Source organism: Gossypium hirsutum, chromosome A05 (assembly GCF_007990345.1).
Source record: "Gossypium hirsutum isolate 1008001.06 chromosome A05, Gossypium_hirsutum_v2.1, whole genome shotgun sequence".
NCBI lineage: Eukaryota > Viridiplantae > Streptophyta > Magnoliopsida > Malvales > Malvaceae > Gossypium > Gossypium hirsutum.
The window spans coordinates 105546700-105559322 of NC_053428.1; the positions used below are offsets into that span (position 1 = coordinate 105546700).

Here is a 12623-nt window from a genome sequence, read left to right on the forward strand (position 1 = left end):
TTTGATTTAATAAAACAACGCTTTTTGGTCTACAAAATTCGAGAAAAACGGGTTCGGGAGTCTGTTACATACGAAGAAGGATTAGCACTCTCGTAATGCCCAAAATTGGTACCTAATTGATTGATTAATGTCCTAATGTCGAATGTTGAAAACTTGAAAAGAATTAAAATATGATCCATTTTTATTAATGTTTGTTCTGAAAAATGCTTGAATTAAGTTGAAACGAGCATCAAAGGCCCCCTCGTCCTGATATAACAAAATACCACATCCCGTAAGTTAGGATGTGATGTTTGAATCCTCGGGAATAAGTTTGCCTTTAATTTTTTATCGAAAACTTTGTGTATTTTGAAATCCAAAAAGGTATTTGGCTATTTAGGTTTAAGAAGAAAATTGGAACCCCGTAAGTTAGGGTACGATTTCTTGAATTCCCGAAACGCAAAATATTGCCTTATTTTGAAGATTTTCCTTTTGAATAATAACGAGTGCAGCACTTCGCAATGTGAGTTTATTTTGTTTGGAGTAAAATGAAACGATCTACATTGGATAAATACATGACCTTTGAAGTGACTTTAATGAAACGAGAATGAATGACGATATCGAACATGACATAATAATTTGCGAATAAATATTGCAATAATAGATCACAAAGACATGAAACTACGAATAAAGAGTTATAGAATACAATGGCAATAATCATACAACACAAGTTATTTTGATATCAATATTAATGATCAAAGGAAATGAAACAAAAGCATATATAAAACAATTTGAAGTAAATAGCATAAAACAATTTAAAATAAATAATGTGTAAAACAAATTAAAACAAATAATATACGAAGCAATTTAAAATAAATAATATAAGACAATTTAAAGCAAATAAGAAGACAATTTTAAATGAATAATATATAGAAAAACACGTTTAAAATTTGACTACCCCTAAACTTGTTTGACACTTTCCCTAGCAGTTGCTCGCTTGTACTCCAATCGACACTAACAACTGACCTTGTAACGGCATCCCTGTTGATCGGTAGATTGAGTTGTAAATTGACATCCTCGAGTATAATTGTACACTCGCCCCAAGGGAGATGGAACGTGTGCGTCTCCAGTCTCGATCTCTCGATCAAATAATTAATGAGTGGAGGATCCAATTTAGTCCTCCCAAGCATGTGAGCCATGTATAAAAAGCATATCTTACAAGTGTCCATAAACGACCTCCAGTGTACTTTCGCTTAAGTTGTTTATGTACGTCTCCAAAATCCAATCTTCGGGCTGAGTATATAAAAATAAAAAATTAATAATCTAAACAACATAATAATTAGCTATTTAAATTTAAATAATTTAATAAATTTACTTACTATTTGTAATTTAACATTGGAGATATGCTTGTCATCCAAACGAATAAGTTATTTTGCCATTTAAAATTTTATAAGAAAAGAATAAAATCGAAGAGAATAAAATTCAAAAAAAGAATTTAAAAAAATATTTGAGTATTGAGGATTGAAAATTCAAAATTGAAAATTGAAAATTGAAAATTGAAAATTGAAAATATAAAATTGGAAATTGAGATTGAAGATTGGGATTGAAGATTGAGAATTTAGAAAGAAAGAATGAGTATGGAGTATTTGGGTGGAAAGAATGAATATTTGAGGGGTTTATATATGAACTTTTATGGCTGTTGGACCCCTACTAGCAGTTGGAAAAGTTATTGTTGAAATAGTACCATTAAAAGAAAACGCGTCCTTCAGGGCGCATTTTTTTTCTCTTTTTAAAAATACGTTCTACGTGGCGCGCTTTCACTTATGTGGTAGATCGATAAATTTTAAGAAAATCAGCCTAGTTTTTTTTTTAAATATTTTCATATAAATTAGCCTATTTATATATGTTTTAAAAATCTCAAGTTTTAAAATAATTCCTTTTAGTTTTATGAAAGTGGAAAGCATGTGAGTTATAGGCATTGTCGTATGTATAATAAAATGAAGGGTAAATTATCTATTTAGTTACTCGAGTTTGTCCGTGTTCCTATTTTTGTCATTCATTTTTAAAAAAATTGTTATTTTAGTCATTCTTGTTAGATAAGTTGTTAATTTTAGTCATTCCCGTTTGACAAGTTGTCAAATTTAGTTACTCTACTATTAAAATGGGTTCGGTCACTAAACAGAATGCTGACATGGCTTGGTATAATAACAAAATTAGCCCTCAACGTTTACCCATTTTATTAATTTATTCTAATTTTAAAAAAAATTAACCGTTAATATAAAAATAAAAAATTATTAGAATTTATAAAAATATATAAAATACTAAAAAAATATTTTAAAAAAATACATATTTAAAATTTGTTAAAATTTAATATATTTTCACACATTCACTTTTCCTCCTCATCATTCTCAATCAACGGCAATTTTTCTTCCTTGTTTAATCAAATAACTTTTTTATGCTTATCTTTTTGAGTTTATATAAGTTTGACTTTTATTTTTAATTGTAAAACTGAATTAATTTTACATTTAAGTTTTCATTGTTAATTTAGATTATTTATTTGAATCAAAAGAAAAACCATGAGTATTTCTGAATTTTTAGAATTTGAAATGCAATTAATTATATAATACTACTAAAGAGGAAATCACTTAAAAACAAATTCACAATTTGATTTTTCTAATCCAATTAATATAATAATAACATTATCTTCTTTACCCTGCAATGTAAAATAATCTCATTATCACCATCTTTCTACTATTGTTTCTTGCTTTTACTTCCCACATTTTCATTCTCATGCTTCCCTTCAATCTCTCACCTTGTTCGTCAACTTCTCTTGCAATACTTTCGCATTTTTGCTCATCACACATAATTTGTAAGATCACAAGTAAAAAATGAAGATGCAAAATTCACACAATAAAAAAAATTTAAAAAGGAAAAGGAAGTATAAAAGAAAAGGGAACCTTTCATAGCGTTACTCAGGATTAACACCACCTATTTTTATAATTTCTTGAATAGATTATATATTTTTATAAATTTTAATAATTTTTGAATTTTAATTTATATATATATTTTTAATATCTATAATCATGATCAAATTGGTATAATGTATAAATATATTTTAATTTTTTTTAAAATTTGAACTTACATTATCTTAATTTTTAAAATCAAGACCAAATTTGTATAGTGTGTAAATATTAAAAGTAATTTTTTTAAAAAAATTAAAGATTAAATTAATAAAATGGGTAAACATTGAGGGCTAATTTTGTTATTATACTAGCTCATGTCAACATTTATTGGCGGAGCTTAGTAGATACCCAAGGGGGCATGCCCCTCAATGTTTAAAATTTTTGCAATTTAGCCATTTGTAGATATATTATGACCCTCCCTACAATATAAATAGGCCACTCAAGATTTAAGATTTTAAAATTTCTCAAAAATATTACTTTTTAAATAGATTATCACGTTGAAATATACTTGTTTTGAATAAATTGTTATGATAGAATATTATTTTTTTAATTAATTATTTATATATTTAAATCAATTGTTATATTAAAATATTATTTTTTAATCTTTTATTTATATATTTAAATCAATTGTTACAATGAAATATATATATTTTTTAATCGATTGTTATATTTGTCAGTTATTTATTAACTATTTATTTAAAATTAAATGAGTGATCGAACTCGAGTAAACTCGGCTTACTAAATAGTACCCTAAAATGAAAGGGGAAGCGAAAGAGGAACAGGGTGCGTAAATTGGTATTGTTGGGAGGAAAGGGTGAAAACAGTGGAGGATCGATTGAATTAAAAAAAAAAAAAAAGAATGAGCGGCGGAGATATACACGCAGCGGCCAGGTCCGGTGACCTTTCAAAACTTCAATCAATTCTGGCGTCTAACCCTTTGGCCGTTAATTCCCGAGATAAGCACTCCAGAACTCCGTATCCTATTCTCTATTCTATTCTTGTCTATCCTTAATCCTTATCCAATCCTTCCTTCCTTCGTTGATTTTATTTTTTTATTTTCTTCTTTTTGGAATCTTTGCTGATAATTTAGCTGTATTTTTGCAATATCCCTTCCCCGCACACGATTCCGTTATTCCATTATCTAAACTGAATGTTATCTTCTCTTGAGGTTTGATTTTTTATGGTCTCTTGGGCAGTAGTTACTGATTTGAAGGCTGCAAATTTAGCCTTTGCTTGAATGAGTTCCTAATCATAAAACAAACATTGAATAAATTGCCCAAGTTTTTGGACTAGGACTAGTAGTCAAATGAAATAAATGTTCTTAGGCTTTTTATTTGGATTAGTCACAAATGACAATTAATGAAATAGCATTGCTCAAATTAGCAACACCAGTTCAATTCAGATTCTGGATTCTTTTTGTTGAGTCCCCATGCTGGAAAATGTTGCTGAACCCTTGCTTGTGCTAGTGTTTATGTATGTATATATCATTTTCAGTAGTGATTATTGGATTACCTCCTTGAAGTTATAGCATATTTACCTTGTCGTTAAGCTAATTTCACTGACATGATTGTATTCTGAGAGCTGCCTCCTGTTGCTTATTGTTTCTAGTGACTACAATGTTAGGCCATGGGGGATTGATCCGGTGTAACTGTGTGGACTGTTAAAATTAGAACAAAATATACCTGTTGCTTGAGATGTTGCAATTGTTGTGAAGGATGCATAGCCTAATTAGCTCTCTACTAAGAAAGAGGTCCTCGGTTCAGAATTGTAAGAAAGAGGTCCTCGGTTCAGAATTGTGCCATGCTCAAACGATGTGCATTCTGCACTTTTTGAATGATTTGTATTGTATATATTTTTTCTCAGTAACATCATTAGTGATTGGATCCTGCTGTTTTCGCCATGCATGATAGCTTTCCACTTTTCAATTTGTTTCCTTGACATCGGTAACCTTGTGATATAGACTACATTTAGCAGCATGGGCTGGGCAAGCACAGGTAGTGAGTTATCTTTGCAAGCACAAGGCTGATGTCGGTGCTGCTGCCATGGATGACATGGGTGCGATTCATTTTGCGGCGCAGAAAGGACATCTAGAGGTTGTCCGAACTCTGCTCTCATCAGGAGTTTCAGTGAGAGCCACTAATCGCAAGGGATTCACTCCACTTCACTATGCTGTTCAAGGGTCCCATCTAGAAGTAATCAAAGTCTTATTAAAGAAAGGTGCAAGTCTTGATGCCAAAACCAAAGCTGGGAAAACCCCACTTGATCTTGCAGTCAGTGAAGAAATTCGGTCATTACTGAAAGAACGTGAACAGGCCCCTGAGGAAGTAAATACGGGTGGTAAAAGGAAGGTTGAACAACCTGATTCTTCAAGGCCACCGTTGGATAAACCGGAAAACTCCAATGATGAAGCTACTGTGGCTGAGCATGACGGGCAAGAGGGGGAAAGTGTAAAAAGGAAAGGTGATGACAATAAACCAGAAGGCGTATCAGAACCTAAGAAACCAAGAGTTGTTCTTAAGCATCTCAGTGAAGATGACACTCAGGAAGATGACGATACCCCATAAGGACAACGCTAGAGTGGAATCCATGAGCATTGCTTGAACCAAAATTTGTTACAAGATGGTGAATCAGTTAATGCAACGCTAACAATAGGAGTAGTGCCTTACGATTAGATTGTTTACGCTAAGTTTTGGTTTTTGTGTGTTTTGATTTGAACCCAGCAAGCTTCCTGGCAGCAGACATTGCCATTTTTTTAGTTGTAAGTGGCTAGCAATTTGATAGCAGATGCACTTGAGCAGTTACGCCAAACACAGTCTATAACAATTTACTAAGGATTTGGTATATGTCCTTGTCTTTTGTTTTAACATTTTGGTCTTGCTGAATCTGTTTAAAAGATCCAAAGTTTCATATTGGTAGGTAAATACATCTTATATGTTTTAAATAAATACATAGATTAGTATTTTGTGAGTAAAAAAACTTTAAAGGTGAATTATTATTTTATGCATTGATTATACTTTAATTATATTAAAAATGATTAAAAATAATATGGTCGATCCGAATCGAGCTTAAATATTGACAAGTTTGAGCTCGAGATATAATCAAATTATTTGAGTTTGAGCTAGATTAAGTTCGTTTTTTAATTTTTGTACTCAAGCTCGATTAAACTTGTAGGTATTCAAGTTCGAGCTCAAGCTCGATTCATTAATTAAGATTAAAGTTAATAATATATATTAACGTTAATAATGTAATTTAATAATATAAAAACATTAAAAATATATATTAAAAATGAAAAGTTTGATAAGAATTACAAGTCGTTTGAGTTGAAAATTATTATGCTCGGATTAAGCTTGACCGATAATTCAAGTTCAAGCTTGTTTCGATAATTACTAAATCAAGTTAAAAAATTTTCGAATTAAACTCGAATAACTTATGAACATTAGTCTTATTTAGACCCATAGGCAATATTGGCCTGATATGGGTCAAGTTCAAAACTGAACTAGATCAACTGGAGTACCTATTTGGTATAAAGGGTTGATGCGTTGATCTGCAATATTGGTAGGATATACAAGTCTGACCAATTTGATCATCGGTCCGATTTTGTAAGGTTGGGTTACAACCAAACAACTTGAAATGAACCGCTCATGTACAACCGGTCCAAGTCCAACTTTCAAAATATCTGCTTCTGCTGTTGATAATGATATACGAAAATGAAGAAGGCGAGGCCCAAATTTATCCATTGCTGCCTACCATCGCTGCTGCAGTGCCTTTGCTACAAACACTAGAATCTGCACAATCTTCTTCTTTCACTGTAAATTTACGGTTAAGAGTATTGCAATTCTCAAAATTAAACAAAAAGCTAGAAAATCCATAATACCAATAAATGGCGTCCTCCATTTCCTTCACTTCAACACCTTCTTTCGCTTCCCCTTGTTTCCACCATAAAAACCCACTCCCTTCGTTTCCAATATGGGTTCCCTGCCGAAACCCCACCAACAGTTCTGCCTCTGCGCTATTCCCTATCTGCTTTGCTGCTAAACCCCAGACGGGTGGACCTGTCAAGAAAAGATCGTCGTCGGCAGCTGGGAATAAGAAGAGGAGAAAAGGGAAAAGTGGGAATGATGATGGTAATTTGAAGGAGATGAGTTTGAGGGATGTTGAGATTGTGGAAGAAAATGATGATTTTGATGAAGGGTCATCATCTTCTTCTTCTACTAGTACTACTACGCGTTCTTTAGCATATTATTCTCATCCGCTGCCCAAACCGCCAGCTGGGTTTGTGGTTGACGAACCTGGCAGGGTTCTCATGGCCTCAAACAAGAGAATTGCCACCATCGTAAGCTTTGTTTTCTAAGCTCTCCTTTGTAGTTTTATTTAGCTTAGCTGAGGTTTGGTTGTTGATTTTGCAACTTGCTTGTTTCTGAGAGTTAAAACTCAAAAAACATAAAATAATATACTTTTAGGTAAGGTAACTTGGATTTCAGAAATATTGTAAGTTGTTGATAGAAGTAGAACACACATAAATATAATATAAATGATTTATCTTTCAAATCCATTCATTTGTTGGATGCTATTTAGTAGTAAATTTGAAATTCGTATAATATTTATGAGTTTGTAAATATAAATTTCATATTGAATCTCAACTTATTTGTGTACAATGTATACATATTTCTCCCTATTTATATAGCAAATGAGATCGAAACCTGAATCTTCAAATTCATGTGCCAAAGATAACATTATAATAGTTTTGAATGATTTTTTCATATTCACATTGCAAAAATATTTAATGGAGCAGATGCATAACTTCAGTTTCATATAGATTAACTAATTATGTTATAAGTGTCTATTTAGTACAAGGCTGTCTGCTCTAAGTTTTTAGAAAAGGCTCTTCTTTTGTACATATAAACATGCATAAATGATATTTGAGGTAAATGAATCATAGCTATTTCAACAGGTCTATAAATATTGGTGTCAATGACAGATGGTGTTGTTAGACTCTATTATCATGCAGATGTTTCTAGCACTGGGAAAAACGATTCACTAATTTTGACATAAGAAGCTTTTCTCAATACTGGAGAAGCTACCTTGAGGTTTTGAAGTTACTTATTGATGATTGATGAGCTTGGTTATGTGTGGTTAGTGCTGCAAACTATTTGAGTCAAGACCAGCCTAGTACCTTCTTTGAGTTTGGCTTATAAGCTGAAAAGAAAGAGACATAGCTTCAAGTGATAAAAGTAAGGACTAGCTTAGTAAAAGCCAAATATATTTCAGACTGAGTATCCTTGTTGATATGACTCAACATAGAAATTAGCTTGAGGTTTGGTCAGATTGCAACACATGTCAGTGTTGGCAATGCCACCAACTTGGCTAAATCAATGCCCTAACCAAACTATGGTTATAATGGTGTTTCTAACGTAGAACAGGCAGGGGAAAGAGAGAGAAAATAGAAAATAGGAAGAAACCAGAGGGAAGTCTGAAGATTACATATTTTCACAGCTTAATAATCCATATCTAAAACTACCATTAATTAAAAAGAGTTATATCTATCTTGGGATTAGAATATGCAAATGAATCCTTCATAGTACAAATGAAAGAAAGGTTGAAGTGATACTTTGACAATTTTGTTCTGATGCTCTTCATGTTCATCAAATAGTTAATGCTTGTAATGATTATATACATATTTCAGAACTTGTTCTAAATGAGTGATTTACTTGCCATTTCTTTATTTAGTAAAAAAGGGTAAGTTCTCTCTTTTTTAATCTTTAGATTTAACAAAGTTCTAAAAAATTATGGACAGGTTGATTCTGTCAACAACAACCCGTTAGAGTGTGTCATAAGGAGGGTATTCAAAAGTTCGAGGGGTGATGAATGTATGCTGCTCTGCCCAGTTGACATGTATGTCTTGTTACTCTAATTGTGGCTATCTAATTCATCAGAAAATATGACATTGACTATTGCTGGCTCTATATTATTGATAAGAGATTGGCTTCTGCAGGCCTGTTCAGATATTAAAGAGCACAAATATCGATGGATGGTCAGCTGTATGTGTCCTCTGCCAAATTGGTTTTATTCGTGCCTTCAATCATTTTAGGCTTGTTATTGAACTGTGGAATTTTGCCAGTAAAAGATATAGTTTGGAGTAACTTTCTTAATAGCCATTCGCTAATCTTTCCCTCTTCCTTAGGGTGTACAACCTTGGAACCCAATACTCATGCTTCTTTGTTTCAGGTCAGTGATGAAGAAGTTGAAGCTATTCTTCCTACAGCTGAATATGCTCTTGCCAAAGTACATATGCATCTGGTCCACAGTGGGTATGTTCATAAAATCAGTGTAGCTTGTTTTTCCTTGATTTCTTGATAATATATATTTATATTCCAATTTCTTCATGTTGCATCAGATTCTGTTATACAGCTCGAGGAGGATTCTGCTACTCTGAAGATGACATCTTCGATTTCCGCTCAGGCATCTTTCCTCTTTTAGCTTTATGCTTTTGCTTTTGGCTCTTCACGATTTTCTAGCATAGGGATGACTGGACATTCTCCAAAATTGAAGTCATGCCAACTTCTCTGAAGTTTTAATGTTGGCTGAACTGAAGAAATCTGTCTATGCAGATTTTCCAGCAGTCTGAAGTGTGATAAGTATGTTTTTAGGTTTTGGAATTGTAGAAAACCTAATCATGACTGTGCCAAGAACTATAGTTGCTGAATCATATACTTCCAAAAGGACCATTGATTTATGAAGTCGCAGTTTTCCCTATTTAATCACATATAAACCTTTAAAAAGAAAAAAAAACATATATAAGAAAGAAATCCAGGTTTGAATTAGATTACTCCTTGGATCCTTAAGGGTGAAGGACGAGGCAAAGACCATTAGAGGTTAGGTATTCTAGTGCTTGTTTGGAAACCTTTCAGGCACTCAGTTCTGCCCTTCCTTTTTTCCTCTGAATTGCAGAAAATTGGGGGAAGAATCCTTCTTTTAGTGAAGCTTCCAAATATTGAGAGATGCTATCCTTGGCGATTATTTTTCAATCTACCTTAAATTAAGATAACATAACAGCATGACCCTTTTTGGATTCTAAGTGCTAATGTGGAGGGTTGCTTGGTTGAATGGGGTGAGAAATTATTGAGGTGTTACAATTGAAATATGATGCAGCAATTAGAATTAGGGTGGTCTGTAAAGTTGTGTTGCACTTTTTAGATTTCATATTTCAAGACTTATTAGGTATTCTGTTGATAATAGGATTGAAATATCAAGAAAGGCTTAGGGTCTCTAAAGTCCAAGCTATCACTTTTTTTCTACTGTCTTTTCTGTACTTATTCAGTGTTCTGTTGTCTCAGATAATATGTTTATGCCTGGTTCTTAAATTTTGCAGATGACGGTCAAGATATAGATGGGTTGCCAACTGAAGGCATAGAGATTACATGCTTCCATCTGGTAAGAACTCTCGATTTTCAAAACTCATTCTCAAAATTCAAGGCTTTATACTCTATTCTTGGTACCAAAGTCTCGATATAAAATGCCCCCTCTGTAGTTGTTTTTATCATTCAAGTTTTTTGGTGCTTAGATAACATGTGAAATTGTAGATAGAATGGGCTAATTTAATTTACATTCTGAGTCCCCAAATATAGCATCAATTATCATGCATGTTGCAAACCTTTTAATTTTATCAAATTGCATCATTGAACTTCTGTTATTAATAAATTAGGTCACTAATGCTAATTATGTTACGTAATTCTAATGAAAAAAAATGGCTCAACTTGCTTATGTAGCTCTGCATGAAATCTCGGAGTTAGTTGACTTCATTCAGAAAATAAATTGCATAGGCATTTTGAGTTAGCTTTTATATTAAAATTATTTAAATGAAATTAGTATAAATGATCTAATTTGTTAATAATGGAAGTATAGTGATGTAATTTGATGAAATTAAAGATTTGTGACTTGTATGAAAGTTGATTCTAAGTTCAATGACAGAGAATGTAAATTCCCTGATACAATGCATTAAATTGTTCAAAGCTATGGGAGCGAAAATAGCTATTTAACCTTCTTGGAAGAAAAGAAAAAAGAAAGAAGAATGAATTCAAATAAAGATTCTTTAGTAATTTTGCACTGAGAGAGTTTTTGCTACACATATACTATAAAAGAGGTTTTAGCTTGTGACTATGCTGGCTCTTGAAAAGAGGTAAATAACATAGTTGTCATCATTATTATTTATTATTATTTAATTTGACATTTCTTACCAAATGCAGGATGGTGCCCATTACATGATTTATACACCATCTGATCCACTACTATTTGTTGCTTTTAAGGTAACTATATGTATCCTTGAAAGAACTACTTTTTCGGACTTGAATGCGGTTGGAGTTCCAAAATTTATTGAATTGTATGCTAGTGTTTAAAGTCTGTATTTAAATTTGTGTCTACAAGCAATAGCTCGAGAACTACTAACAGGGAAATTAAAAATGAGAAAGAATCACTATGAAGGTTATGAATTGGAAAGCTGATGAAGCTGGTTTTGGTTTCTGCAGGATCAGAATGGAATTCTGCAAATTGCTGATGATGTAAGTAACATTTTACATCCTGCAATAGATATTATTGAAGTTTGTACTTTGACTACTTTGTTTTATGTTCCTCTAGATTATAACTGGACAATAATTTGTCCTATATATTCATGCTCTGTTATAAAAAAATATCCTATTGCAATGTACCACTCTTGCTCCTGGTGTTCACTTGCATGTTAATGTGCATGTACACGCTGATTCTCATTTAGAAGCCTTCATCCACTAACTTAAATAATCTGCTAGTGTGATTAAATTCACAAAGTTCCCATCTATCCACATCAATTTGGATATGATACTTTAATCAAAAACAAAAATTATGATTTTGAGGGCTTTATGAAGCATATTGAGAGCCAAGGCAAGGGAGCATTTTGCTTGGCAGCAATCATCCGAAGGGGTATCAAATGTTGAATTCATTAAGACTGATTTCTCTTTCTGTGTGTATATATATATATTACGTGCATTGGAAGAGTTTCCTCAGTTGAAAGGAGTGAATGCCGCATTGGTGTTGCTGTCTTGTACTGTTTCCCTCATTTTGGCTTTTTAAACTAGTTTTTGTGAGCACAAATTTATATTTATGGTACGGCTCAAAGTAGTGTGTATCTTGTGGTAACAGGAACTCCTGGAAGACCCTGCTATCATGAGTGCCATTGATGAGGAAACTGAGTTTAATGCCTTAGTGGTATGCCACCCTACTAATTAATTACCTTACTCTTCAATCTACTGCTGAAATGACCTAATTATTGATTTTTCTGCCTTTCTTTTTTCCTTTGGGGGCAGGAAGAAGAAGCTGCTCTTCTTGAATCATTGTTGGGTGAAAGATGACCGGCTTGCTCGGTGTTTATTTGGAAGTAGCCCCTGAATTTTAACTTACTACCCCAACCCTTAGTACTTCTTCTCCACCCATTTCCACTAAAAATGCAAGTAAAAAAGCTTGTAGAGAAAAAGAAAAAAAGAAAAGAGTAAATGATAGTTAATTTTGCTCTAAATTTACGAATTATGATTTGATGTTTAGTTCAATTGGCTATTTTCAGTTATATATTAGCAGTTGAATCGGTTTTTGGTTCAACCTTTGCATATGTGGGCATTGAGTTGAGAACTATTAGAAATAGAATTAAAATAAACACTTTTA

The 12623-nt window shown here is 32.6% G+C and overlaps 2 protein-coding genes across 2 annotated transcripts; both read left to right on the forward strand.

The window, feature by feature from the left end:
- The first annotated feature begins 3614 nt into the window (after positions 1-3614).
- Positions 3615-5780, forward strand: LOC107937160 (ankyrin-1). Its single transcript, XM_016869994.2, has 2 exons — positions 3615-3914; positions 4900-5780. The coding sequence occupies exons 1-2, from the start codon at positions 3799-3801 to the stop codon at positions 5501-5503; spliced, it is 720 nt and encodes a 239-aa protein (XP_016725483.2). The 5' UTR covers positions 3615-3798; the 3' UTR covers positions 5504-5780.
- A 717-nt stretch (positions 5781-6497) lies between these two features.
- Positions 6498-12570, forward strand: LOC107937163 (uncharacterized). Its single transcript, XM_016869998.2, has 10 exons — positions 6498-7272; positions 8734-8831; positions 8932-8977; positions 9165-9247; positions 9334-9398; positions 10309-10370; positions 11183-11242; positions 11462-11494; positions 12108-12173; positions 12272-12570. Exons 1-10 carry the CDS (start codon positions 6820-6822, stop codon positions 12314-12316), a joined length of 1011 nt encoding a protein of 336 aa, XP_016725487.1. The 5' UTR covers positions 6498-6819; the 3' UTR covers positions 12317-12570.
- The last annotated feature ends 53 nt before the right edge of the window (positions 12571-12623 follow it).

Excerpts from the sequence above, each read along its gene's own strand:
- LOC107937160 (XM_016869994.2), top strand. The coding sequence starts at position 3,799 with ATGAGCGGCGGAGATATACACGCAGCGGCCAGGTCCGGTGACCTTTCA. Across the intron at positions 3,915-4,899 it reads GATAAGCACTCCAGAACTCC|ACTACATTTAGCAGCATGGG; the intron begins GTATCCTATTCT and ends CTTGTGATATAG.
- LOC107937163 (XM_016869998.2), top strand. The coding sequence starts at position 6,820 with ATGGCGTCCTCCATTTCCTTCACTTCAACACCTTCTTTCGCTTCCCCT. Across the intron at positions 9,399-10,308 it reads CATCTTCGATTTCCGCTCAG|ATGACGGTCAAGATATAGAT; the intron begins GCATCTTTCCTC and ends TAAATTTTGCAG. Across the intron at positions 11,243-11,461 it reads TACTATTTGTTGCTTTTAAG|GATCAGAATGGAATTCTGCA; the intron begins GTAACTATATGT and ends TGGTTTCTGCAG.